Here is a 27,586-nt window from a genome sequence, read left to right on the forward strand (position 1 = left end):
CTTAAGACCAACGGTCTTTATTAGTGTCTCGTCGGATAACGTTAACTTTTTAATATACATGTACGTAATTAATAATTTCTCTTTAACTAAAACGCATTCAGCGAAACGCTCAAACATGAGTCATATTGTTCAATGTAGTTTTATCACATTTAATTACATGACGATCAATATACGTATTTCCGAAAACGGTAGGCTGTTAAATGAGAAATGGCGGCTGCCATTTGTCATTGTCAATCCTAAGCTCTTACCTGAGTCTTATATCGAGACATTATTTATATTAAACAACAGCTGCATTTCAAAGGAAAAGCTTCGAGCTTCCTGTTTGGTCGTTAAGAAACATCGTACATAGATTCGTTAACATTCTGCGCGCGATGAAAACATTAAAGACAGTCCTCGCCTCACCGCCTCGGATAATAACTTCATTATTCGAAAAAAGAAGTCACACCGCAACCTGAAGATGCGCGTATTAAAAGAAAAGTTCATAGACTTTTGAACGCTACTGGAAAGACTACTGTCTGCGATATTTAACACCGGCATTCCAGCCGGTCCATTGCGACCAATGTTACGAAACATCCCAACACACGACGACGACGAATCTCAGATGAAACTCACACCGCCGTATTTCGCTAATCCGCGCAACATCGGGAGCGACGTTTAACAAGCGAGCAAGCGCTCGCAAGGACCGCACGGGGCTCGTAAGGATCACCCGCGCTGCTGGTTCCGGAGATCACACGAACCGAGAGAGATCAAAAAAGACGCGGCAGACAGTCGCAGCAGACGACGGATCGTACGATCCTGAAGAGCCGACGACGCGCGCACGCACGCACGCACGCCCTAGCTCGCAGCTGTCACACGCTTCTTCTTCTTCTGTCAAGAGAGCGCGATCCGCCTCCGCTGACGGTCGGTCGATGCGTCCTTCGTCCGCTCGGACCATATCGCGTCCTGTCGGCGAGACCTGAAGTTGTACTCACCGACTCGCCGGTGGCAATCGCGAGCGTTGCGTCATACTTCTCTCCCTCTTTCTGACGAGACGCGTTAAATGATGAGCCACGCCGTCTTCGCTGTTCCTCGCCGAGCGGCCGCCGTCGCCGACGACGGCGGCGACACGGGTGTGTCCGCTGAATCGGTCGCGCTACGACACGGTGCGATCAAGTGTGTCAGTCGCTTCGCCGAACGGCAAGTGTGTCGACGTGCTTGCGCTTCTTCTTGTTAGACGAGCATACATGCGCGCGGCCGCACGCACGTACGCATGCACGCACTCCGACGTGCATAGTCGGTCGACCAGCAACGATGATTACCACGCCGGTCAGAGTCTTGAGGGACAAGAACGTCGCGTACCGCGGCAAGGACGATGTGCCGGTGGCTACGCAGCCCACTACCAGAGGTGGACTTAGGGTGTACAAGATCGTGGTGCTCGGTGACGGTGGTGTAGGCAAGTCAGGTATCCTTGCTTGATTATGCGGTGGAAGTGGTATTTGTAAACATTTACCCGCCTCACCGTTGACAGTACGCGCGAGCTGAGCGAGCTGCGTCATAAAATACTTGTTGTTTTTCAGCTGTCACTTTGCAATTTGTCAACCACCGCTTCTTGGATTACCATGATCCGACGATAGGTGAGTTGTATGCTCTTGTATACCTGAGAGGGGAGTTTCTTTGGATCAGTTGGTGCGAGAAGTATGATAATGTTTCTCTTTGTTGTCCGCAGAGGATTCATATCAGAAGCAAGCGGTCATTGATGGCGAACCAGCTCTATTGGATATCTTGGACACAGCTGGACAGGTTTGATCTTTCTGCATATGTCACGATGGTTTCTGAGTGACATTGAGCCCATAATTGGGCCAAGTGTTGGGAATTATGGATCAGAGATAAAAATTTCAGGGATCAGTTGATACCTATTTTCAAGTCAGATGTTAGATTGAGAACAGATTATAAGCTGATATGAAGAATTGATCGATATCATTAACTAATTATGATTAGAATTAACTGACTGGAGATTAAAATTTCACGAATCAATCAATTTTTATTTTTGGCGCTGTCCCAATTAGTCAAGTTCCAATCTTGAATCTCCAATACTCAGTCTAATATGGGCTCCATGGGCTTTATGTACTGCATTGATACGTCTCTATAAAGAAGCATTTCGCTCATCCGACGTGTGCAATCGTATTGGCAGATTGCTCTCATCCACGTTATGCACAGGTGGAGTTCACGGCGATGCGCGAGCAATACATGAGGTGCGGCGAAGGTTTCATGATATGTTACTCTGTGACGGACCTGCATAGCTTCCAGGAAGTAATGGAGTACAAGAAGCTAATATCGCGTGTGCGCGCAAACGAGGAGATTCCTGTGGTGCTAGTCGGCAATAAATTTGATCTACAACAACGGCGCAAGGTACCAGTCGTTGCCGAGTTCTCCATCGCTTTTGATACTTCCTTTAAGCCTGATCTAATAAGATCTGTGACTGGTGTAGCGAACCTTTAGCTTTTTGCCTTGAGTCCTAAACTGCAACGTGATTTCTGGCAAAAGGCGTCTGTTGCATCGCCGAAAGTCCTAATAGTGCTCAAAATTTAGGAATTGCGACGTCTGGTAATGTAGAAGACGTCTTTCGCCAGGACTCAAGTCACAGTTTAGAACTCGAAGCGGAAAGGTAAGAGTAAAGGAATAAAGAAGAGACCTCTTCTTAGACCTCTTCTTCTTCTGGATACACGGTCTATTTTGCAGGTGAGCATGGAAGAGGGCAAGGCGCTGGCGAAAGAGCTTGGCTGTCCGTTCTACGAGACGTCCGCTGCACTCAGGCAGTTCGTGGACGACGCGTTCTACTCTCTGGTGAGACAGATTCGCGCCAAAGAGAGACGCGGTATGACGATACGTAAGACCAGCCGCTGGGGCCGACTACGCTCGATATTCAGTCTCATTTTCCGACGGCGAAAACGCACTTTCCACACGTCCTAGGAAACATCCCGAGATAGCGACCCTCCCCGGTAACGAGAGAGAACATGTTCCGTGTAGACGATAACCGATAATCCGCGCAAATCACAACGAAACAGTCGAGTTCAGCAAACCTGCTGGTGCATTCGGCCAGCGCTCGCGATGTAGTCACCTTCGTTTAGAGACTGATGATTCGTTAACTAAAAACATCTCACTGCCTTAACAATTTGACCCCGATATTATTACTTCGGATACACGGCAACGGGTGGAATTGCCAAAGCAGACCAGAAGCGTATCACGTCTTTCGTTCGGAATTTGACTCGCGATTTCTGGATAGGTCGGTCGTGTGCTGCTCAATGCGAAAGAAACGTGCACACGGTAGACTCAATGTTTGCCGCAAGGTGTACGACCACATGTTGCACATGCCCTTAACATTGCGACTCGCACTGTCTTCAGTTTTATACGTTATCGTATACGCACGCTGCGTGCACGCGTGTCGCGTACAGCGGCAAGTCGTGGTAAATCCTGATGGCCAAGATATTAAGGCGTGTCTTTGAAGAGAAGCCCCGCGCACACTTGTGACTTCCAGTTTTGTAACATGACAGTTCCCCCCCGCGAGACTATCGATGGCACATCTCGAAGGCTGTTAACGTTCATTCAAGAAGCTAACTTTCACGATGACCGGCGATGATGGCGATAAACGGAACTAAATACCTGAAAAACCGACTCATCCAATTGACACGCGGATAAGCTGTAGATACTCCGACTTTCACCAGGCAGATAATTTCTCCCCGATAGCCGTAGGTAGCTTTAGATCTTTTAGTCCGCTATAAGTAGCTAATTACGTGACCAAAGAGAAGCGCCGCGGGCGATCGTTGCGCAGCAGGAGAAGCGATTTTCGGCGATACGTAGACGGGGAAGCTGAAGCGCAGGATATTAGGCGAGAAAGAGAGAGACAGAGAGAGAGAGAGAGAGAGGGGGAACGCGAGATGTGTGTTTCGTCGCGATTTTACATTATCGCCGAGAATGCGCAAATTGAATTTTATTTATTCTAATTGATTCACACGAGCGCAATGTAAATACGCGAAAGATATTCATATACTATCGATGAGTTTATCAGTTGAACTTGAAATGTGCTGCTATAAACTGTATAGTTATATAAAAGTTACAATAAGTTGCAAAGTTTAGCATTGTTGTGTATGAGAGAAAAGGAGAGAGACGCGTGTATATAACATGATCTCTGAGATAATCGCAAAGAGGTATAGTTCTCAATTAAAACACGTAAACGTGTTTGCCATAAATATGTGTAATTAATAATTATATGGATTAATAATATATACACATATATATATATATATATATATATATATATTATGTAGGAGAAATGCGCATTAATGTAATATATATGTGTTTATGGTACATACATCATACACACGCGCGCGCGCGCGCATACACACATACACACACACACACATATATACATTACATACTATGCATTATGCATATTAGTGCATGTAATATATATATAATGTGCATACATGTATACGCGTAAGTCCGCATAGTAATTATCTAGTCGTTACTTAATTCCTCCTAGTCACATTTTACATTTTGTTGTAACACATTAACTTATTAATCATACAGCTTATATGACCATTACGCGCTTTTTTTTTTTTTACATATCGATTGCCAAACGTTCCGCGTTTAACGTGACGCGACACGTGCATATTGATTGCGCAACTTAGTATTTCCAACACGTATTATCAACGTACGCTGATAACATTTTAATTTAGTAATGGTAGCAGCGAGTATGTACAAGGTATTAATTACCGGCAGCATTCTTGGCAGAATTTTCGCGATATATAATTGACTGTGGATTAGGATAAGCATCGTTGAACGTAATATCGCATGTGTTTAGAAAGAAACTGACACGATACGCGCAAGGAAAAGCACAAAGTATTTCATATCAGTGAGATGTTATTATAATGACAAACGTATTGTAATTGTAAATAGATATTTCATGTGTCTTGCAATGTGTTGCAAGAACATGCAAGTATCGTGTAGATTGGTGTGTGTATGTGTATGTTTGATCGTGATCATACTTATTAGACAGATTAAATTAAAAAGAGAAAAAGAAATATCACGACATAAAGGCAGCACGCGTCATAAGGAACATTATCGTTTTATATATCGCGACATTTATCTGATGTATTTATCGAGAGGAACACATCAAGCGAGAAACATAATATGACGCAGATTGACGGAATAATAAATGGAATAACGTACATATATATATACCAATACAGATATTTGTAAGTATAACGGAGAAAGTGTAGAGGCGAACACGTAGAGAAAAAGATAATAACTTATTAATTTACGAGGACAATATGATAATCAACGATCATACCGACGTTATTATATATCTTTTTATTTGACGCAAAAAGGAAAGCAACGTGAGTGTGTGTGTGTGTGTGTGTGTATGTGTGTGCCACTTGCTGTAAACAATTTTCAAAATTGCATGATTCTGATAGTACATACCAAGCATTAAAGAAGAAACTATAGGCAGGCACGTGGTAATTTTTTACTTAATAGGTAGTAAGCTCTCGTTTGTACACACTTGTACGAATGGCACAAAAAAAATGAACGTTACATATACATTTCAGGGATATTACGATGCCCGGATGTATTGCGAAATTTTATGTAAGCTAAATATATTTTCGATAAACTGGTCCAATAAAGAACAAATATTTCACATGCTATGGATACAAAGTCACTCTACGACAAGATGTCGACCCTACATTATTTGAGAACGGACGAAATCTCAAAAGTGATCAATCATTGCAATATCATATCGAATATTTTTGCGTTGTTATAAAAAAAAAACTCAAACGATTTACTTACCATAACTAACGAGAAACGCGCGCGAGAATACTTTGTATATAAAAATTTATTAACTATCTATCTTATATATACATATGTATGTATATATATATGTATGTGACTATTATAATAAAATTGGCAAAGCAAAAGATAGAAGGACATTTATTGAATTGAATACTTTTCGCCTAATCTTAGATTACTATGTGTAAAACATTTATAATTTATTGCGTAATGCCTTTATCTTTTTAACTGGCACGAGATATGTGTGTATGTGTACGTGTGCATGGTTTAATAATAAATTGTGGCAGAGGTTCTCAAAGATTGCTAGTGCGAAAACTTTTTGCTATTTGTTTATCAGACCTTACAACAATTATGGCGTAATTGGTTCGCTTATTATACATAAATACATATAGATAATGAAATACAAGATATATAAAAAGTACAAGAAACAGCCATAATTATGTGCATACAGGAAATAATGAACACATAATTTGGCACGTGTGTTACTTTGTAACGTTATGACGTTGGTAGTATAAAGAGAAATGCGATTAATTGCGCATATATATGTCTCTCTTATAAGAGAATATCTACGTATAAAAATATTTCTATCGTAAACAATTAAGTATGACACAATTGAATGAGCAGTATAAAGTATCTTGCGCGAGTGGAGCGAGTGTCATATGGGCTTTTTCGTTTTATTTGTGTACGTAGTCTAATTGTTAGCTCGCCAGTTATTGCAAAATTGCACGTATCGTTCACCTCTAGATTACATATTGCATCGTATTATATATTTTTATCCTCAGGTTTTCCTGTGGCATCCTGCGCTTTCGTTTCCTCCTCGTAATTATCTGGAAGTAGCACAGTCCCGTCTGTACTTTGAACCTCATCAGCATTATCTACACAAATAATGAAAAAAAAAATTAAAAAAAATTGTAACACTACTCACACAATCCTTCTTCTCTCTTACATACACACGCGCGCGCGCGCAAAATGTGCTTTAAACAAATCACTTCTATACATTGAGGATATAGACCAATATATAAATATAAAAAATAAAATATATTAAAAAAACTTTAACGATACTTCAAGTCATAAATTTAATAAAAGATCGCACTAATGCACGAAAATCTAACATCTATTTCTCCCTCTCTGCTTCATAGAGAACGTTACAAGAACGTTGTTCTTGTTCTTCTTCGAGCTGCGCGTCAAACAAAAGTGTGAGCGCTACATGGTGATAATGCTACGTTTAAACTTTTAATTACCACGTGCACGGTCAGGATCCTCTAAGTCGTCGGCAACTACGGCATCCTGCTCCGCGGCGTTATTCGATGTGCCGTTCTGTTTCGAATCCATTTCAGCTGAAAGGCACGTAAGCTAAATTATTATGCTTAAATGGAAGGTCCGCGTGTTTTCTGGAAGAAGTTTTAATTGCGATTTGTCGTATGGAATGTGCATTGCGACAATAACGAAAGCTACTGTTAGAGCACGTTGGTAGTAATGAATAACTCGTAATTAGTCGGTGCAACTTTCACCAATATTTGTGTTAATGTAAAATTATTCATCAGTTCTCCAGAGTGCCGAGAGAGAAAAAGAGAGAGAGAGAGAGAGAGAGAGAGAGAGAGAGAGAGAGAGAGAGAGAGAGAGAGAGAGAGAGAGAGAGAGAGAGAGAGACAGACAGATAAATAGATAGATAGAGAGAGAGAGAGAAAGCTTCATGACAACAACATTAATTAATAGCTATTGAAAACCAAATCCTTTAGTATACAGTCCAAAAGTAGCAGTATATCCCACTGAAAGAGTATTGCATGTATATTTTTATTAATTATAGTGAACATGCACGCGTACGCGTGCCTATTCACGCCCGACTTTTGAGAGAGCTGAAACAGCACAGTTGATCACACTTGTTTATTGTTCAACATATTTCTACAAATACAGATTGAAGTCCGTGTGTAGCTTACATTATGCGCCTCAGGTCATTCGCATAAGATTTTATTGTGAACAAATACAATGTGTCATGTGTTGCAGCAGGCGGTAAGTTAATAAATCACAAAATAGCTCTACACAAATAAATATCTTACAATTACCAATTATAACTTAGTTACAAGTCGTAAACAGTCTCGTACGCTACTTTTAGCACGATAAATATAGTTTGGGCAAAAGTATCCAAGCGTTATAGACAGGAAAGGATGTAGAATAAAATCTTGTCCCGTCTCATCTAAAAGTTTGCTTCTATTGTACAAGACTCGATTGTGATCTCTCTCCTTAGAGCTGTCGAGTCGGCCGAGAAGAAGCGAGGACACAATTCTCATGAGAAAGCATCGTCAACGACACTCGTATGGCATCCCTATTAAATTCCCAAAAGTCCTTTCTACGCGCATCCTACAGAATTACACACGAAACTGCCGGTCCTCGTATAGTGGCGTAAAGCGTAAAGGAAGCTGACTAACGCTACGTTTTAGTCCGCGAACACAGGCAGTCCTGTGTTATATGATCGAAATGATCTTTCTCGTATGAAAATCTCGACGGTCGGTATTAGAAATGGAGGATGGAGTATCGTGTGTCGTTAGAACGAAAACGAAGGACGCGATGCCGCATCGTAGTTAGAAGCGAATACAGTAGGTTTGTTCTCAATAGAGCTTTCGTTACATGTATGTATATATCTGTGTGTGTGTGTGTGTGTGTATGTATGTATGTATGTGTGTGTATGTGTGTATGTATGTATGCAGACGTGTGAAATTATGATTTATATACAAATCTACTGCAAACTCTTAATTTCATGTCCGTGGCAGCATTCTCGCCCCGCGAGGACGGGGAAAGGTATCACTACCTTTCAACATAGTTACTGAGAAACGAGGAGTTTGGCGCACAGCACCGGGTGGGTCTGTCGGTAGGATTGGAATCCCGTGGTACTTCAAGCCTCGCTGACCAGCTACGGTTACTCTTACGGCAGACTCCGGTACCCGGTGCAACTGAGACTTGTTAATGACCACTGTCGTTGCTAAATCAGCAAACCCCGAGACAATAATCTTACAACGCTGCGTCAGTGAGAAATGCGCAAACAAAAGGGCTTATGGGGTATCGGCAGCCGCGTTAATAATTCAGTGAGCAGCATCGATCCGAGTTAGAACTTAATGGGAGGGTACGGACGAGATTCGAGAAAATAAAAAGAAAATAAACAAGAGGGTACATCGTACTCCCGCCGTAGAAGCAGGGTGCAATCAGCGATCTAAGTTAGCAAAAGTTTTGTGGCTCATTGTACATCATCATACCGATCAAATACTGTGCAAATGTTTCACACAATAGGAGAGTAATTATTTAAGAAATTATGTCAATCTAGACGATTATTCAAACGTGGTTATCAGCTGTGATGGAAAATGTAAATTCAAAAATACATATCAAACGTGATATACGATGAAGAAAATTGTTACAGCTTACCTGGTTGAAGAACTGGAGCCTCTTTTTTGTCAGGTGGGGAATTGCAACCGAGTTTTAATTGTTCAACTTCTACTTTTAGCTGTGAAATAAAGAATATCAAAGTTATATCAAGCACTTTGCTTTATGTTGGTCTAGCTGATTGAAGAATCAGTACCTTTTCTACATCCTCCTGAAGTTTCTTGTTCTCATCACGTTTCACATCTAACTGCGTATTAATCGTATCCTTTTCTAATCGGAGTGTCTCCAGTGTTGCAGTTTTAGTGGCATCCAATTTATTTAACGAGTCCAGTTCACTCTTGCACACGGTAACAGAGTCCTCTAGCTCCTCATTTTTCTTCTTGAAATCCATCTGCTGTTCCAAGCGGACATGCAGAGAAGCTAATTCATCCTCTGTATGTTTATACCTCTGCTCTAGGTTACCGCGTAATGTTACACACTGATCTCTCTCTTCAGCACTGAAAAACAGATTAACCTCTCAATCACAAAAGAAATCTCGTATAATGTACAATGTCAAATAACATGAATTTTACAAGTGACAACAGACAACAACCTAGAAGAAAACTTGAACAATGCCAATATTGCAGATATGCATCCTGCGAGAGCAAGCTGCGAATGCAAAATTTCCCAAAGAACAAATTCATATACTGCCAAGTTTCTGACAAATTACATGACAAACACAATACACAAATACAGAAAACAGAAAATAAACCTGGTGCCTAAACGCGGTGCTTGACACAAGCAGCAGTCTTCACGACGAATACCCTCAAATGTCATCAGTAACAAGAAGCTTCATCGATAACCCTCACCTGATCTTCAGCTGCTCGTTCAGCTCGTCGATCTGCCTGACCAGCTCCACATTCTCAGATGACAGAGCCCACCAGTTGCAGAAGAGCATGAGGCACACCAAGAGCAAGGCTATGACCAAGAGAGGCGGGCATCTGCCTCCGCCGACCCTCATGCCGTCGATTCCCATCACTCTCGCCTTTCGTGTTATCGCGTTCGCCCGCTGTCACTCACGCAGTAACATATGCCACGTTATCGTCGACCGGACCACCGGACCGTCGTGTGTGCCTGGTGTGCAAACAATCTATGTCACGCGCGCGTATTCTCCGCAACATTAGCCGCACGTAACCCCACTCCGTAGTGTTCCCGCGCCTACCGAGGCCAATTCACAGAGGAACGACTCCGGAGGAGTAGCCACCGTCGCCGGCGACGACGATGATGATGATGATGCTACTGTCGCCGCTGCTGACGCCGTCCGCTGCGTCGCTCCGCTCGGCCAGACTTTCGCGCGATAACCATTTGAAAGCCGCGCAATTTTAGGAGCTTTATCAGGGGCGTCTGCCGATATAACGCTGCCGGCACCGGCACACAGACAGCGACACGATACAGACGTTTTAACCCTTCCGCCGCTACTACGGGCGGACATCAGCGGCGCATACACGGTGACCCGAAAGTAGCGCGCTCTCGTCCTCGCCGTTAACGAGCGATCGACTGCGGAAATTCGCTCGACGAGCACTTCGAACGCGCGCGACGCATCGATATATCGTTATCGACGTGTTTGACGTTATCGAGGTTTTTCGAATTTTTCAATTCGCGCTTTCGTCGATCCAAGTGTTGTCTTGCATTTGTGAGTATCTCACCGACGCCGCGACGATGCGATTAGGTCTCCAGCGATCGGTTAGCATTTACGCGTTTCTAAACCTCTCCAGGCGCGCGGATGACACAATCGATTCCTAGATCCTTGACAGAGATGAATGTACGATCGTCCCGATTTTTACCGCCAATTATCCGCGTAGCCGGCGCTGAGTCATCGCTTTGCATAAAGCCCCCCTGATATGCATCGCGAGGAATATGACCTTGCTACCTTTCTCCGCCACCATTTTATACGAAGCACCCGCCGCAAGTTTACACCGCGATTTGCAATTCAAACGGCCGTGACGACTTCGCGCCTGTTTGAAAAGCATTGCAAAAACGTTCTATTTTAAATGAAATACCTTCTACTTAAATGATAATCTGACCAACCGTGAACGTACCGAAATTTCAGCAGAAGAGTACAGGTGTGCGGCTAAAAAGAGAGAGAGAAACGCACGTATACAAGAAGTCACATTTATTCTGTTCTTTTTATTATGTATATATATATATATATATATATATTTATTATATATAATAAATATATATATTTACTTAACACTGTGTTCCATCGAAGAGAATATTCACAAAGCGGACCAGAGCGAGAAAATATATCGCGTACGCGCGAGCGTAGACGAAAGAGAGTCGACGGAGTCGCGTCGCCGAATTTTCACGGCGCGGCCCGTCACCGTGATTTGTGTGATTCGACTGCAATGAACGCGGAGCGCCGCCTTCGAGCTCTCGAAATGGCGCGCACTCGTGGACTCACAGGTGTAAACTCTCTCGCGACGCTGCCCGTAGGACAGGAGCATAAGACTGGAGCGGGACACGACACACTCGCCGGTTTGTTGGCTTATTATCTCGCCTGAGCGGCCGATCGCAACAACCAGTAACACCGGTCCGATAAAACGCGTTTCCCGCTCGCGACGCGACGAGCGGGATCGCTGTGAAACGCTTATCCGCGCGGCGTGATTAATTATGCATTCCCTCCCTTATCAATGCTAAAACGGTCTTATCGATCCGCACTCTCCAGCCAAAAATCTGGCCTCGCGAAAAGCGAGGAGAAAAGTGAAGATTCGACGCGCGTCCGATGATTCAGCCCGATCGGCCGATCGGCGAAGGACCAACATCGACCGTGTGTGCGATCCGATCTCTTCTATCTTTCTTTCTCCTTCTGCTATTCACCGCGAGTCGCATGTCGGAGGCGCGCGCGAGACCTATTTCGAAAGCCGCGCAAGCGAACAAACCGACGGCGTATGCATTTTTTTCCTTCCTTCATTCCCTCGCTTTCCCGCATTCTTTCCCTCCCCCCTCCTTCTCCTCTCCTTCCCCGCGACATCCTCGGCTGTGTATGGGTGGTATGCGTGTACGCGTTGGCGTTCGGACAGAAATAAAATATATCGTAAATTTAATATGCCTGCGTCGTAGCGTGTCAAATGTCGGACGTTCGGGGTCGTCCGAGGGGTCATCACTTGGTGACCTATATATCGAGAGTCCCTCTCGAGAACGCCAATGACACACCGATACTTGTAGGAAACGTGAACCAGCCGCTAGACTACACGCGGTAGCGACGTGCACGGGCACCCCCCGATCGGCGAACAATCCGCTCGACGGCGAGGTGTCCGATGACGCGATCGCATCGGCGAAGTCCGAGGCGTCGTAATCGATCGCGCCTGAAATGAATCTCGAGGGAGAGCGTTTTCTCCCGTGCGAGCAGATATCGAGCGAGTGCAAAAGTCCCGATGAGAGCTTCGCGATAGAACAGACTGAGTGAATTTGATGGGGGAAAACGATTGGTTCGTTCCGCCCGTTGGTGATCGTTACGGCATGACCTTCCTAACGGTATTATCGTATGGATCTGCATATTTCTAGGCGCTGCTACAAAACTGGGTCAGTCACGGCGTCTTCGCACCGAGACCTTTGCACTCACTCGATCTTCCTCATGGGACATCTCCGGGCGAATATACTCGATAAAAAATCAAATTCGGTTCGGTGACGCGACGCGCTCTTTCGTTCATTCTTTCGAGAGACTGGACCAACACGCACTCTCTCTCTCTCTCTCTCTCTCTCTCTCTCTATTAATTTATTGTCAGTGATCGGTAGCAGTCGTTGTGCTACACACGTGTGATCGCGACGCTTACAGTGATGAGAATTTTGTCTCATACACACACGTGCTCGCTCGCGAGATTCGACTCATCGCGCGACGCAAGGCCGACGTGTGCGACCACCTGTCCCCGCAGCGCGCGGCCGCGGAATATTGCACTGATTAACTCTTAATTAAGAATAACCTGTGTGCAACGCAAGGCCCGTCGTCGTTGTCGTCGTCGTCGTTGGACGGACGAGCGAACGCCCGAAGGGTACCGTTTAGCACGCGCGTTTCCTCGCAAGTACAATCGGAAAATCGACCAAGGGTCCAAGTATAACTCACACTTAGGCTCTAATCTCGCGCGTCTTGATTATTCTGTCGATGACAATCGCAGACCCTACGTAATAATCGCTAACATCACATTGAATAACACACACACACACACACACACACACACATACAAACATACCACGGTGAAGCAACGTAGACGCACATTCTCGCAGACGGCACGAATTATCTCTTTATTTTCTTGTCTTTTACGCTCTCTCGCGAAAGAGACACATAGAAAGAGGGAGAGAAAGAGAGAGAGAGAGAGAGAGAGAGAGAGAGAGAGAGAGAGAATGTAGAAACCGGCATAAAAAATATGTCCGATGTACAGACGTGTCCTTTCGTTTCCGCAGCGCGTGGTCGATACTTTTTATCGTTACGCGGTGAAAATAGCGGGAGAGACAAACTTGGCAGGAGAGAGAAACATGAAGGGAACAAAATGCGGCTTTTGTTTTCTCTACAAAAGGGCGGAGATTCTCACGAATACGAAAAGGTACGCCAGTCAAGAGCGTTCTCGTTTACGTGTGCGTGTGTATTTGTACGCGTGCGATTACGCACAGTGATTCTCCGTAAATGCAGCGCGACACCCGTTCGCTGTCTAACGCGAGAGAGCACTCGAGTAGGACGAATATTTACAGAGGCGATTCTGTAAAGATCCGCTCGAAGAGGAGCGCGAGAACGCCGCTAATCCGACGGTTACGATTCTTGCTGCACCCTCGTCGGTTATCCTCCTTATCGAAGCGCATCCTGCGATGCGACTCTCGCATGGCGCGGCTCCTCTTCGCGATTTGTTACAAAGTCACGCGATCTTCACGGTTCTGTCGGTTACATCGTGCGATCGTGGCGTATCACCAGCAGCGAGAGAGAAAGAGAGAGAGAGAGAGAGAGAGAGAGAGACATTTTCGTCTCTCGACGCATTATCGACGCTGCGGATCGATCGATCTCCTAATCTCTTCAGGGTGCAATCTTAATTTTTGTTCGGCTAATTTTTGCGCGCGCCGTGTTTCTCTCGGGGAAGAATACAGATTCACTCAAGGTATCGCGCTGTCGGTGTATACCGCGGGTCGTGTACAAAGTCAACATCACCGACTCGACTTGTGTTATCGCGCGAATCACAGCGGCGGTCTCCCCCCCGAGCTTTTCCGTTATCTTATTACATAGCGCGTAAATCACTTTCTCCGGACGACGCGCGTAATCTCGCCGTCGCGGGCTTTTTCTCGCGCTTATCGCGCCGCGCGATCGCTTGCAAGTAGAATTAAGATCTAGTATAGAAAAAGTAGTTCGTAGTAAAACGGCATGGTCCGTAAGTGACATCGTCGCGTCTTTCCTCCTTCGGCCGTTCGTACAGCAGATCGGCAAAATCGGCGATCTATCTCGCGGGGAAATCGGCGAACGCCACTTGCAATCGTTACGTTGCCACGTTGGAAACGATTACAGCTCCACGAAGGAAAAAAAGAAAATCTCTTTGTCTCGGTGAGACAAAAAGGAGAGATTGATTTTTCCTAGACGTCTAACAGATCGACACGCAGTCGGCTCATTAATCTCGTTCGATCTCTCGCGCTCATGTCGCATCGTTAATCATTCTATCGATCGTCGGTGTCACGTGTGTACATAAATTGCATAGAATTACTCGAAGATACCGTGCACGACGATCGATCGTGTCCGAGGTGACAAATTATTCAGCATGCTCTTTCTGATCATCGTGTAAACATTCCGTTGTATCCCGTCCTTTCGATTGTCATCGAGATAAAGTGAGAGGGACATTAGATGAATGTTTTATGATCTTTTGTTACTGCCAAGTAAGCTGCGGATTTCGAAGAGGCAACATGAAATATATATATATATATATATTCAGAAACGATCGAACACAACTCGGTGGTTCTTGCGCTACCAGAGCTCTCGTGTTCGTTTCTCTCGCAACAAGAAGTTCTATTCGCCGAATCGCCGTCGCGATATCTTTTTGCAAATCGCTGTTACATGTATAAATTTAGAATACAAAGGGAGAAGGAACGATCTAAAAGTGCGAGCTAGTGAAAACGAAGAGATTTACAAACAAATAATCTCAAGCAAGGCACAACTGTCAACAATTCTCAGGTAAGGCACAAACCTAATTAGCTGGAAGAAGCGCAATAAGTCAAAGTCGAATAGTCGATCGTGCGATTTCCAGATTAAAATTAATTGACAGACTGTCGCGACATTCCGCGAAGGAAGAGAACAGAAAAGCGCGAGAGTCTTCTTTCCAAGATGTAATCTGGCATAAGCTACGCTTGGTACAGATTGGTAGAGATTCCGTTACACGTAAGAAATTCATCTATATTTATTTGCACGACATACTTGGGTGTGTGGGTTGTACGGTGTGTATGCGTGTGTCTTGCACGAAGAGAGTATAAATGCGGTAGAAGAGGCGATTTACAAACGAATGCGATGCCGCGCGACGCGTGCGACACGCGGCGACAATTCCAACATTTTTCTTCTTTCCTCTTATGCACAGGGTTTGTGTACAAGGATACAGATTAGTGTCATCTCCCGTCAACGAAATGTACAGAGTAAACTAAACGACTAAGAACGGCTTATCGATTAGTTGATACAGAGACACTCGCGTGTTTTCGTAGAGGATCAGCCAGAAGAAAATGAGAAAACACAAGATTAAAACAATACACTTGAAAGTATATACCATTTTTTTTTTAGTTATCCCATTTACATTATACATCGTATGTATATATTTATATATATGTTCATTCGTATTTCTTTTTCCAGGAAATGTTCCTAAAATCTCGGGCGGAGGGGGGGGGTAAGGATGTACTCATCAGAAGAGTAAACAATTGCAATTGTACATGTGATCAATGCGAAGTTATCGGTAGTTGGGTTGATAGTACGCGTCGGTGATGGTCTTTCTAATATAACACGTAAGTTTCTCCTAAGTGAAGTAAACTTTGTTAAACGCAAAACTTCAATATAACAAATTAAGCATACGAACGCTACGTTAGTAGTAGGCGGTTCTACCCTGCTTAAGCTACAAATGGATAACGGAAAGTACACACATATATGTATAAATATATAAATGTCTGTATCTTTTTTATATATTTATATATTCATATATATATATGTGTGTATATATATATATACACACACACACACACATATATATATGAATAATCTAAAATAAAATGTACGCTTAAATTATTGCAGCTTTAACATAGCCCCAGAAAATCGACCGAGAGGAACGAGACCGCCGGCGACACTAGCGTAATCAACTCTTCTCCACAGTCTCGGCATTTAAAAAAGCTCTCTCTCTCTTTCTCTCTCTTACCCAGTATTTTGATTAAAATATAAGATTATGTTGAAAAAAAAAAGTTACGGATACACTACGTGTCCCCTCCCTCTAGCGCGACGGTACATGGTGTGCCACCTCTTACCTTTCTCTCGCGTATCTAATCTTCCCGTTTATTCGCTCTATGTCTGTCTTAACACTATAAAAGATTAGAATTTACGTAAAGACGTATATATTCTACCGTTATCCGGATATATTAGTATTCAAACAATCGTTTCGTTGCCGTCTAAAAATATCCTTAAATTTTCCTCGGAGAGCTCTCTTTATTCGCTAAAATATCAATAATCGTCCTAGAGCCCATCCTTAGGGACACATTCATTAATTATACATGTATAATTCTCATTTAGATCTATATTTTTTATACAAAATATATCTGCATCGTTGCAAGTGTTCGACCGAAAGCAAATAAGTAACTCGGTGTTATGCGCCTCAGCAGAGACAATTTTGCACTTTAATGCGCGTGTTGCTCTTTCGATAACACAATCTGGTCGCATCTGGCAGTAACAAAAGTATCCGGAATAATGTATTAGCACCGATTGTCGTGTGTAAAACTAAATCGATGAAACGATAAGAACTCATCTTTTCTCTTCTTTCTTTGCACGAAATTAAGACGTAAACGAGCAGATAGAAATAGGAGACTATCAAGGTTTGCACAGTATATGTGGATATCTCCCAATTATTCTACCTTATCAAAAAGTATTTTATTTCATTGCCTCGTAATATGATAAACACATTTGTCAATGCAAGAGTTTTATGTACACTAAATACCTACATTTCAAAAGCGAGCTTTTTCTGCCTAATGATGAGTGTCAAAAGAATTGCAGATGTTCTATCAATGATAAATATATTATAAGGAATTTGTGAATTTTTTTTCTCATTAAAACCTCTCCCTCTCCCTCTCTCTCTCTTTGTCTTGAATATATAGTGTTCCGTAACACACTGGTGGGATACAATAGGATGATCAATAATTCTACATGAAAATATTATCGCGAAGATGTAGAACATGTTTTGTCAGTCACACTTTCATTTTTTTGAACGATTGCGCTCGATGATCAATGTTCTATTATCGATGAATGGATATTTCATATACTTGTGTGACACATCACTCTAGATATCTCATCAGTAAATGTATGTAATTAAAAGAATAAAATGTATTTTGACAAAACGTAACTAAAACTAATTACAAAACCTATAGTTAAAAGTAACTCAAGCAGTACATTGAAATGTCACAAAATGGGAAGATATCGTTTTATTTTCCAATTTTAGATATTGAAACTCTCGAAAGCCTCGTGTGTATATGTGCGAAAAGATATTGTTTTATATTGCTGTTTCATGTAGTATTATCTTCCCAGTTGCCTTAACAAACACGGAACACTGTATATGATAATTCGGAAAGATATGCGAAATATAGAATACGAATCCTGTCCGGCTACTCATTCCCGGCAACGCCTACAAAATAAACTTGCGCGAACGTATGATCCGTGATCTCCTTTTTTTTCCATGATGCAACTGTGTGAGCATTGTAGAGTGATATGTCGTACCGTCCGTAGAAAACGCTATATAAACATGGAAAAACTTACTTAACTCCAAAAAAATAACCACCTCGTCATTTATTAACGATACTCATGGTATTTTTTTACAGAAGATTCTCGCGTACTCGCAAGAAAAGAAATAGGATGACGATGAGTAAGAAACGCGGCGGTACAGAAGGATATTGTATTCGTACAGAGAGAACGCTAAAAATACTTTTCTTTCTTAAATGTTTTTTTCTTTTCTTTTCTTTTTTTTTTCAAATCGTATGTTCCTATCTCGGTCTAAATATCGCGTCCCTTTCTTTATCTATTTTTCTTTCGTTCCTCCTTCCTCACTTTCTTCCTCTCTCGCTTTCTTACGTTCTTCGTTCACGCATTCATTTCTTCGTTTACTCGATAATACAATTGTTTTGTTTATCGTTGTTAGGCATGTGGACCGGCGGAAATTAAATAATGTAGCAGCGTCGCTTGTGGGAGTTTCGGCTGTACGAGGCCAGGGGGAGAACAGGCTCACGAGAAATTATCACTAGTTATCTCTTGCTTCGCCTTCTTTTGCGGAGAATTCACCTGCGTGCGTAGGTCTGTGCCGGGTCTCTTCACGGCTTGCGGATTACCCTTCACACCGGTGGTGGGATCTGTCGAGAAAGGAAGAGAATGAGAGAAAATTCACCTTGAAACACCAACTTCGCCAACGGCAAAAAGCAGACACGCTTTCTAACGTGAGAAAATCTCGTGACTCACCTTGCAACCACCTGACTTGCGTGGCTGGTCCGTAACCTTTGTCGTTTCGCGCTGCTATTCTAAAGATTATGGCCGGTTTCGTAGTGGTGTCCACGTGAGCGGCGTTAAGGGCACTATTGTTCACCGAACAGGAATTACTCGAGCCGCAATAAACTCTAATAAAGGCTAATTGATTTGGTGTAGACACGACTGTTTTCGCCTCGCCGTCATTGTTCAACGCTGTACTTCTCACCGCCAGATAGACGGAATACTCGAGAATGGGCCCGACGTTGCTAGGCGGTGGCTCCCAAGAGATTTGTGCGCCGTCCGCGGATTTCGATATCTTTATAGCGCTCGGTGCACCCGGGAATCCCGGAAGACACGTTTTAAATGCCGATACCTGCAACGATACACACAGCATCGATATTATTCGTACAAATATTAGAAATCTCACTTTATATTTGTCTAGCGTGAGCTATGGTTAATCGGATACGTTACCTCGCTCCAGGCACTTCGTCCACAGCTATTCACAGCGGCAATTCTAAACTTGTAGGCAGTTCCGGGCTCCAGTGCTATTTTAGTCCTTTCTTTGAAAACGTCCATCGTTAAGGGTTGCGTTATATCCAACGGTTCGTCACCGGAAAGATAATAGTGTTGAACTGTGAAAGTAGTTCCTTTTATAACTCCCACGTCATACCACTCTGGATCCTTCTTCTCATCCTCGCTCTGCAAAAGGCATCACAGTCGTTATTTAAACGCTCACGCTCGAGATAAATAAGAAACGGTTGCAGGAAATTATCGAGACCTACCTGCTCGGTTTTAACTTTCACCGATGTCTCCGTTGAGCCCAAGGCGGCGCTTGCTAACGTAGACAAAGCCGTGGAGTCATCATCTGATCTGGCGTCATTTATTTTCTCCTGCTTCAGGCTGTCCCTCTTCGAAATCGCGTTATCCTCTTTGATGTCGATTTTGATAGGAGTGTGAATCTTTTGCGGACTTTCGGCTTCCTTTTCGAGAGAAGCGGCGACTCCGTTAATCGACGAGATTGGTAGGTCGGAGAATTTGTCCTGTTCCATCGGTTCTATCGGTTCCATCGGTTCGTCCGCGGGTTCTGACTTTGCTGGCACGTTCGGTGTGACGACGGGTGTTGTTACTGGTAACTGATCCACGTCTGTCACAGGCAACGCGCTGTCCGTGACCATTGGCTCATCGGCGTCTTCCGATTTCACGAGAGAAATATCTGCTTTCTCGGTCGGTAGATTGGCTTCTGGTTCCACAGCTTCGTCCTTGATCTTCTCAATTTCCTCAGCTTCTTCCTTGGGGAGCTGCGGCACGCTGTCTTCAACGGGCGGTGGAGCTTCAGGCGCTGGCGATTTTTCGTTGTCGGAAAGATACTCTGCCTTCATGCTCTTCGTTTCATTGTTTTCATCTTGATGATCCTCTTGGTTCTCGCTTTTAGGTTCTGCCGAATCGGCGACATTTGTCAACGGCACTTCCTCCACTTCGGCAGGAGCTTGCGTTGCTGGTGATTGTACGAAAGGCAACTCGGATTTCTCCACTTTCACTTCGTCGGGCAACGTATTATCGATATCAATCTCCTTTTCGTCCGGTAGTTCCGCCTTGGTACCAACATTGGTATCTACGGGTGTCTCTTCGTCGGTCGGCGGATTGTCAGTAGCACCATCAGTTTCCTCGGGCACTTGGTCAGTGGCGGGGATGTCTTCAGGCAAATCGGCTGTCGCTTCGGCCGCGGCTTCCTCCTCCTTCTCCTCCTTCACAACGGGCTCTTCCGCATGGATACTCTCGGCCGCGTTAACGTCGTCTTGCTCCATGGGTGTCGGCTCATCAACGGCCGACTCCGAGGCATTCTCAGGAGCGGGGTTCTCGTCCAAGTCGATCTTATCGTTCTCTTCGTCCTCAGACAGGAGAATGTCGGTCGGACCGTCCACTTGTGGAAGCACAAAGTTGCCATCGCCATCGACTTGCATCGGTTCACCCGCGCCCATTTGGGAAACCAAGGCGGCCGCTGTGGTCGCCTCGTTACCGTTACAACTGTCCTCCACTTTACCGTCACCGCCAGCACCGTCGTCTGTAGCTACCATAAACGACAGACCACCAGATGGCTCCTGCACCGGGTCGATTAGACCCGCCTCTGCTGCTAAAGCGGCTAAAGCTGCGTCAGTAGTAGCGGGACCGTCAGACGTTGAGGCTAAAACGTCATTTCATGTTACGTAATATTCGCGACACCTTCTCGTTGACTTCTGTTCATGTCGCGCATTAAAGAAGACAATTGTACTCACCTAAAGAAGCCGAAGGCTGCTTCTGCGACGGAACAAAGAGCATCTTGCTGGTGTCTATCGAATCCGACGCACTCGAAGTAGTCACTATGGAACTACTTGTTGGCATAAGCGTCACCGTCTTCGCACCTATGCCTCCAGACATTTGCAGAGTTACCGGTTTACCAGACATCGTTACCGCTTCCTACAATTTGCAATGACAAGCTTTATGAGTTATTGAAGAACAACGAACTCTTGTAAGTGATTAGTAGATTAAATCATTTTTTTTCCGGCAGTTGTTACGAGTTTCAATCTCAACGAATCTGCTTGTAGTGAGAAACTGCAGAAAGGATTTTACGATCGTATATCTATGTACATTTTTAATCGTCGATTTCTCTACCGTCACACTTACTGGAGTCTTTTGTATCTGCGGCATGACGATTTGGCTCTTGCCAGGATTAAAGATTGCCTGTGGACTGCCCTTGGTGGCGATAGTCACTGTCTTTGGTACACCGCCTTGTCCCGGTACTGTGATGGTTATGGGCTTGCCAGCGGTTCCGCCCACCATCGCGCCCGAGGACACGACGATCATCTTGACACCTTGCTGATTCGTCACGTGATTGGTGGCCGACAAGGGTAACACGTTCACCGGGGTCGTGAGATTGGTCCCTTGGCCTGCGCCAGCTTGCGAAGTAGTTACCGTCTGCACGGCTCTCAGACCGGAACCCGTAGTGACTACGATGATCTGATTGGTTCTGCCGACCAATCCGCCGTTGCCACCCGGCTTGGCGATCATAATAGTCTGCTTGCCGGTGATATTTTGTCCCTTGCTCATCGTCACCAAGCCGGAGGTCTTCATGGTCGTGAGCAGCTTCGACCCCGCTACCGTGTTGGGGTTCACCAGTCGCAATATCGCCGGCCCGTGATTCAGGAGCTTCACTCCGGTGCCTTGAACCGCCTTGCTGGGGATGAGACTCACCTTGGGTCCCGTCGCGGCCATCATGCCGCAGGCCACCTGACCAGTTTTCAGCAGATGCACGATTCCAGTTTGACCAGATATGTTCTGGCCCGACTTCTGCAGGATGATCTGCTTGTTCTGCGGTGGCGACGCCGTGCGCAGTACTGTCGCGCCGGGCGTGGCGAAGCGTATCTGCTGACCCGGCTGAACGTTCTTCATTCTAATGGTATTGGTCGCAGCTTGCGGCAAGATGGGGACATTGTTCATGGTGATCTTCGGCGTCGCCGCCGCTGCCGCGGCCAATGCAGCTATGCCGGACATGGCGGCGGGCGTTTGACCGGTCGCCACGGTGGTAGTCACAGTGGGAGAGGTTTGTTGCTGCTGTGGCTGTTGCTCAGTGGTGACCACCACCGTCGCCGCCGCTGCCGCCGTCGACGTTGTCGCCGCCGTCGCGGTGGTGATTAACGGGGAACGGATTCGTATGACATTGCCGGCAGCGACTCTCGGCGTCATGGGACTAGTCGTTTTCTGTACGACTTGTTGCGGCGGCACAGTCTTCTGCACCGGGCTCTGTACCGTTGGCTGCACTCGCAGCGGCGCCACCGGTATCACGGCTGATCTGACGGAAGTCGGGTTAGTCGGGATAGAAGCCACAGTGGTCACAGGAGGCGACGTGATCGGCACGGTTGCCGGTGTGGCCACAGCCGGGGCGGCGGTGACAGGAGTGACGTTTGGCGTGGGTGCGCTCACCGGCGGGAAAACACCCGCGGTCGCCGCCGGCGGCATGTCGTACTTTTGTATCTGAAGAATGTAATATTGCGCGGACGGGGTCGCTGTCCAACTGACCTCCAGCGTTTGCGTGGAAGCCCTGACCAGCTGAACTCGGGAAGGTGCTGGCGGTTTGCTGACTTCGAGGTACCACAGGTCCTTGCAGCACACCTGGATATGATCGAGAGACCATTGTACCTTTGCGCGACACGGCCCAAATACATCAAATACACCAACATGCACACCAACCTGATTGTTCCAAGCCTTACGATACCCATCTCTACCGGACCATACGTAGAGCCTGCTGTGGACACCTACCGCGCAATGACCAGCTCGAGCGCGAGGAGTGTTCTCCTCCAAGGAATCGACGGTTAGTTGCTCCCAAGTGAGAGTTTCTAAAACAACGACAGTGTGTTTGCACGATAATCACATAAACGAGTGGAGATCTTTAAGCAGTCGGAGCACTCAAAGATAAATAACACAAGGGGGATACATAAGTAGCCAAGTATGATGTAAATACATGGCGTAATGTATGGAGAAATATGTCGTCAAATTTAAACCTACCTAGATTCAGACACGCCAAGGTGCTCGTGCACTTCCATTCCTTCTCGTGTGTCGCGACTTTGACATCGTCGACGACCAGTGGCACCCATCCTCCAAAGACGTACATACGGTGACCAATTAATGTGGCAGTGTGGAGTGATCGAGGTAAGGGAGTGGGGCCGTGAACGATCGGTCTATTCCAAGTCATCGAGTCAACATCTAAGAACCACAAATCGCCCAAACGGCAACCACTCATACCACCATAGATCACCAGGCACGACTTGCCAGTCGTACGGTCGGTGTACGCCACACCAGTATGTGATTCCCGGGGAGGTGGTGAGGAACCTTGTGTCGTCGGCACGTCCCAGGCGGTCACGCCGTTAGGAAGCAGCTCGAGTGTGTACAGATCATTCAGATATCTCGGTATGTTATTCTTCGGGTCGTCGCTGTCGTTCGCCAGACCTCCGAATAGGAAGACCTTGTTACCAATGAGAGTGAAACTGTGTCCTAGACGCGGACACGGCGGGATATTGTCCTTGGGTGGCTTTGGCTTCAGCCGTTTCCATTCCCACTTGCTCGCCTGGAGTTCGTACAGTTCATTGGAGTACTTGCCGTACTCCACCATCCCACCAAAGACCAAGATGCGTGTGCCGTCGACGACGAAACCGTAAGCCGCGCATCCTGGTGGGATATCGCCTCTCGTAGACGGAACGAACCATTGGTTTGTGGCTGCAACAATACAGCCCATATAAACTGTGCGATTGACCGGTAAAGTAGCACGAGCTGCGATATTTGTTGTTACGCGATGAATTGATAATCATGTATCAATAAAACATCATTGTATACATTGTATCGGCTCTGTAATATTCATCGTTGCTCTCGGCACAATATTATCATGACTTCCACACACAGGTTCGTCGAATTAAATTTCCCGAAATATTCGCACAGCTGGATCGATTCGCGGCGGAGTTTCTTCAAGCCGCCGAATGTCGCGTTACTCCAGCTCGAGACGGAAGAAGTCGTGCGTGGAAGCGTCGGCGGAGATGGGCAGAACACGAGAGACGAGGAAAGAACCGAGAGCGACCGCCAAGTATTCGCAGGCATTCGTATGCACATCACGCCTGTTACCATGGCGAGAATTCGCGCGCGCGTTCACCGCACAGAGGACAAACATTTCGAAATCGTGGCCGAAATGCGCGCAAGTAGCGCACGCAGGCGCAGTGCGTTCCGCCGACGTAGCGCGACGGCGATAAGTACATTCGTGTGCATCAACTGCGACGGTGGCGGCGTCGGTGGGCCCGGATACGCAGGCACAAGGAGAGAAGGAAGGAGGGAGAGGGGGAAAGAGAGAGAGAGAGGAAGAGCGGGGGGAGAGAGAAAAGAGGCGGACAAGGAACAGAGGTACGGGGGAAAAAAGAGAAAGAAGGCAAGAGAGAAGCGCGAACGTGGAATGACGGGAAACGGCGGTGGGTATCGCAACGCGCCGTCGTGCGGGCACCGGTGGTGGGGGCGCGTTGGAGACAGCAATGGCCGCTCCCGCGCGTATAAACATGTAGAAATGACAGACCGCGACGATTTCCTGGAGCCAGCGCGGCCGCACGGCCGACGCCGGAGCGCGGGCGAGCTCGTGCGCTCGGCCGCGCTCGCGATCGCGCCGTCCGAGTGGCGCGCGTCTCGCTCGAGCCGCGAAATCGCGTCGTTTCGCCGCCGATCCGGCCGGTCACCGTCTTGTCAACGTATGCCGCCATGTTGGATCGCGGGAATCGCCAGGAACGGCGCGCAGCGAAAGAGACGCACCGCACGGCGGCGGCGGCGGAGGAAAAAGGCGGCGCGGCTTACCCGTGTTGTAAACATGTAGCTCGTCGACGATACCCTCGTTACCGCCGCCGAAAACGACCATGAGATCCTTAATCGCTACCGCCCGGTGGCCGTGCCTGGGTCTCGGCTGGGGCCCGGTCGGATTTGTGATCCGCTTCCACTTTAGCATGGGTGCCGCCATGATGACCGTCGATCACATCATTTTTTTATGCCACGCGCGACCGTACACCACCACTACCAACACCACTATCTCACCACTGCCGCGCGACACACGTTTACTCCTTCGAACGCGACGCGTAGCGCAACGAGCTGATCGGCTCGCAAGCTTATGCGGCGCGGAGCAGTCCTTCTCTTATCACAGAGATCGCGCGGTCGGTGCTCGCGATGGCTCTTTTGTACGGGGCCGAGACCAAGACTCCGTACTTCGTACACAGTCGACAGTCGTGAACAGGGTGCTTGCGACGGCTGGCGACAACCAGACAGGGGATTACCGCGACCACGATACTTTCAAGTATTCGTTGGTCAATCGCGCGACGAAAGCACTCGTCGCTACACTCCCCGCACTCTCGGTCCAGACGTGACGCAGACCCGAGAGGGGCTGTACGTCACGAATTCTAACCTCCTCGACGACCACCCGTAGAGAAAGACGCGACGACACTCCTCCTGCCGTACGCTTCGCGGATTCGCCCGAGTCTCGTCGTGCTAGTGCAACGCGTCAACGCGTTCCTTCAACGCACACGCTGCACGCTCTCTCGTCGCACCCTCGCGCTACGATAACACAGAATCGCGACCGGGCAGCGAATTCCGGACGCCAAGATTCGCCGCGCTGTGAGAGCGGTGTATGTCCCCGCGGCGCGCAACACGTACACACGGACAGGCTCGACGACTAGCAGGCGGAGAAAGGGAGAAAGAGAGAGAGAGAGAGAGAGAGAAAGAGAGACAGCCGACGCGCAGCGCGTGTATTGGCGCGCGCGCGCGCGCATACGCTCGCGTATGTGCGTAAGCGTGTGTATTTACGTGCGCGATGTTTACGGCACTGATAGTGCGAAAACTAGAGCGGCCACTCGGTGATACACCGCGGCCCGGGCGGATACGTGCTCGCGACGGTTGCGTCGTTGCGACACGATCCGATCATATCGCCATCCGGGTGTCGGCTTCTCGCTCTCGTTCCTCGTCTATCCTTGAATGCACCACTTGGAACGAGCGAGTGAGCGAGCGAGCGAGCGAGCGTGCGCGCGCGCGCGCACGCACGATCTCGAGAGCGAGTCTCGAATTTTCGAGACCGATCGTCGACTCTTCCGTTCCGCTCGCGCCGTCCCCTCCCCGACACTCTCCCACCGCCCTCGTAGCAACACTCGCAGTAAAACTCGCGTCAACACGGAGCGAAAAACGGCGGGGCGACGGAGATATCACTATGGTATACTGCCTAACGACGCCGGGCGGAGCGCGGCAATACTCGGCGTTGCGCGACGCACCGACCACGCGGGGATACGCGGCAGGCACGCGGCACGACCGGCGACTCGAGACGATTTCGTAGCACTCAGTGGTGAAACAGACGTTGCAGACGGTAGCCCAACGGCGCGAACAAGCGGCCTCCGCGATCCTTATCCACCATTGCACACAACTCCGCGTCGGTAACAAGCGCGTTGCCAACCGACGTGAGCGGGAAGACCCTGGAAGCCACCTACGTCGGCGAGCGTCTAAAGCCCGTTCTACATTAGTCGCAAGGTCGCATGCAAATTGACCAATCACAGCCGATTATTCTTCGATCGCGAAGAGAACAGTCGACTGTGATTGGTCACTTTGTTTGGGACTTGCGACTAATGTAGAGTGGAATTCACCGATCGCCTTGGATTGATCGGGGTCCTATGAGAAGATCTACTCGCTGCGTACTTCCGACTCGAAACGCTCACCAATCGAATCGTCGGACTCGCCGGCTTAGAAGAGAGTCCCGCTCGGACAGCCAATCGGATCCGGAACGAGCTCTGCTTCTGGTGAAGTTAGGCGCAACACCGCGCGGCGCGACCGTTGGCGACCGAGTAGGTTCAAAGCTAATTGATGATGTTATCGTCATTTCGATATTAACGCCGGAAGACTCGTTATTTGTATATTTTTATTTCACGCTTGCTCTTCTACGCACTTGTGGTCGGTCATTGCTGCCAAATTGTCAACATGTCACGGCCCACGGGTGTCCGCTGGCAATGCACTCTATTTCACTCAACATGTAGACGATTCGAATACGAAAGCCGAGGGAGGCATCATGGACGCCTGTTTTGCGTGTGAGAGCCATTAGAGGTGTTTGAAAAATTCGTTGCAAGCTGAACACGAATGTTATCGCCGAGTGTATCGGAATGAAGA

General features: G+C 46.8%; 4 protein-coding genes across 8 annotated transcripts; 2 read left to right on the top strand and 2 right to left on the bottom strand.

The window, feature by feature from the left end:
* Positions 1-178: 178 nt before the first annotated feature.
* Positions 179-3,619, top strand: Ric (Ras-related protein interacting with calmodulin). 2 transcript variants are annotated; one of them, XM_011137453.3, is made up of 5 exons: positions 179-1,432; positions 1,557-1,613; positions 1,706-1,779; positions 2,197-2,388; positions 2,719-3,619. In XM_011137453.3, exons 1-5 carry the CDS (start codon positions 1,291-1,293, stop codon positions 2,947-2,949), a joined length of 696 nt encoding a protein of 231 aa, XP_011135755.1. In that variant the 5' UTR covers positions 179-1,290; the 3' UTR covers positions 2,950-3,619. The 2 variants fall into 2 exon arrangements, with proteins under 2 accessions (XP_011135755.1, XP_011135754.1); XM_011137452.3 differs by having other exon boundaries at positions 181-1,441.
* A 2,517-nt stretch (positions 3,620-6,136) lies between these two features.
* On the bottom strand, positions 6,137-13,527 carry LOC105181011 (protein casc4). Of its 4 annotated transcripts, XM_011137448.3 has the most exons (8): positions 11,425-13,527; positions 11,274-11,305; positions 10,044-10,308; positions 9,392-9,692; positions 9,238-9,316; positions 8,630-8,800; positions 7,065-7,160; positions 6,137-6,698 (listed from the first exon to the last, which is right to left on the bottom strand). In XM_011137448.3, the coding sequence occupies exons 3-8, from the start codon at positions 10,208-10,210 to the stop codon at positions 6,586-6,588; spliced, it is 927 nt and encodes a 308-aa protein (XP_011135750.1). In that variant the 5' UTR covers positions 10,211-10,308; positions 11,274-11,305; positions 11,425-13,527; the 3' UTR covers positions 6,137-6,585. The 4 variants fall into 4 exon arrangements, with proteins under 4 accessions (XP_011135750.1, XP_011135751.1, XP_011135752.1 ...); XM_011137449.3 differs by lacking the exons at positions 11,274-11,305; positions 11,425-13,527 and adding an exon at positions 10,397-10,749; XM_011137450.3 differs by lacking the exons at positions 11,274-11,305; positions 11,425-13,527 and having other exon boundaries at positions 6,137-6,650; positions 10,044-10,751.
* Positions 13,528-14,324: 797 nt separating this feature from the next.
* LOC112589462 (uncharacterized) lies at positions 14,325-15,838 on the top strand. The gene is made up of 3 exons (XM_025302788.1): positions 14,325-15,376; positions 15,450-15,580; positions 15,774-15,838. Exons 1-3 carry the CDS (start codon positions 15,054-15,056, stop codon positions 15,797-15,799), a joined length of 480 nt encoding a protein of 159 aa, XP_025158573.1. The 5' UTR covers positions 14,325-15,053; the 3' UTR covers positions 15,800-15,838.
* A 784-nt stretch (positions 15,839-16,622) lies between these two features.
* Positions 16,623-26,787, bottom strand: Hcf (Host cell factor). Its single transcript, XM_011137444.3, has 9 exons — positions 25,250-26,787; positions 23,432-24,139; positions 23,117-23,262; positions 21,554-23,038; positions 21,166-21,346; positions 19,675-21,074; positions 19,364-19,591; positions 18,887-19,265; positions 16,623-18,780 (listed from the first exon to the last, which is right to left on the bottom strand). Exons 1-9 carry the CDS (start codon positions 25,407-25,409, stop codon positions 18,656-18,658), a joined length of 4,812 nt encoding a protein of 1,603 aa, XP_011135746.2. The 5' UTR covers positions 25,410-26,787; the 3' UTR covers positions 16,623-18,655.
* Positions 26,788-27,586: the final 799 nt, after the last annotated feature.

The sequence above is a fragment of the Harpegnathos saltator genome, unplaced genomic scaffold (genome assembly GCF_003227715.2).
Source record: "Harpegnathos saltator strain DR-91 unplaced genomic scaffold, Hsal_v8.6 scaffold514, whole genome shotgun sequence".
Classification (NCBI taxonomy): domain Eukaryota; kingdom Metazoa; phylum Arthropoda; class Insecta; order Hymenoptera; family Formicidae; genus Harpegnathos; species Harpegnathos saltator.

What these genes read in the sequence shown, in the direction of transcription:
- Ric (XM_011137452.3), top strand. Translation starts at nt 1,291, where the DNA reads ATGATTACCACGCCGGTCAGAGTCTTGAGGGACAAGAACGTCGCGTAC. An exon ending in CGGTGGTGTAGGCAAGTCAG is followed by an intron (nt 1,442 to 1,556) that starts GTATCCTTGCTT and finishes GTTGTTTTTCAG; the next exon opens with CTGTCACTTTGCAATTTGTC. An exon ending in TCTTGGACACAGCTGGACAG is followed by an intron (nt 1,780 to 2,196) that starts GTTTGATCTTTC and finishes CGTTATGCACAG; the next exon opens with GTGGAGTTCACGGCGATGCG.
- LOC105181011 (XM_011137448.3), bottom strand. Translation starts at nt 10,210, where the DNA reads ATGGGAATCGACGGCATGAGGGTCGGCGGAGGCAGATGCCCGCCTCTC. An exon ending in AACGAGCAGCTGAAGATCAG is followed by an intron (nt 9,693 to 10,043) that starts GTGAGGGTTATC and finishes TCTGTTTTTCAG; the next exon opens with TGCTGAAGAGAGAGATCAGT. An exon ending in GGATCCTGACCGTGCACGTG is followed by an intron (nt 6,699 to 7,064) that starts GTAATTAAAAGT and finishes TTATTTGTGTAG; the next exon opens with ATAATGCTGATGAGGTTCAA.
- LOC112589462 (XM_025302788.1), top strand. Translation starts at nt 15,054, where the DNA reads ATGTTTTATGATCTTTTGTTACTGCCAAGTAAGCTGCGGATTTCGAAG. An exon ending in CAACTGTCAACAATTCTCAG is followed by an intron (nt 15,377 to 15,449) that starts GTAAGGCACAAA and finishes TGCGATTTCCAG; the next exon opens with ATTAAAATTAATTGACAGAC. An exon ending in TGGTAGAGATTCCGTTACAC is followed by an intron (nt 15,581 to 15,773) that starts GTAAGAAATTCA and finishes TCTTATGCACAG; the next exon opens with GGTTTGTGTACAAGGATACA.
- Hcf (XM_011137444.3), bottom strand. Translation starts at nt 25,409, where the DNA reads ATGGCGGCACCCATGCTAAAGTGGAAGCGGATCACAAATCCGACCGGG. An exon ending in CGCAGATACAAAAGACTCCA is followed by an intron (nt 21,347 to 21,553) that starts GTAAGTGTGACG and finishes TGCAAATTGTAG; the next exon opens with GAAGCGGTAACGATGTCTGG. An exon ending in GCAAGTCAGGTGGTTGCAAG is followed by an intron (nt 18,781 to 18,886) that starts GTGAGTCACGAG and finishes CTTTCTCGACAG; the next exon opens with ATCCCACCACCGGTGTGAAG.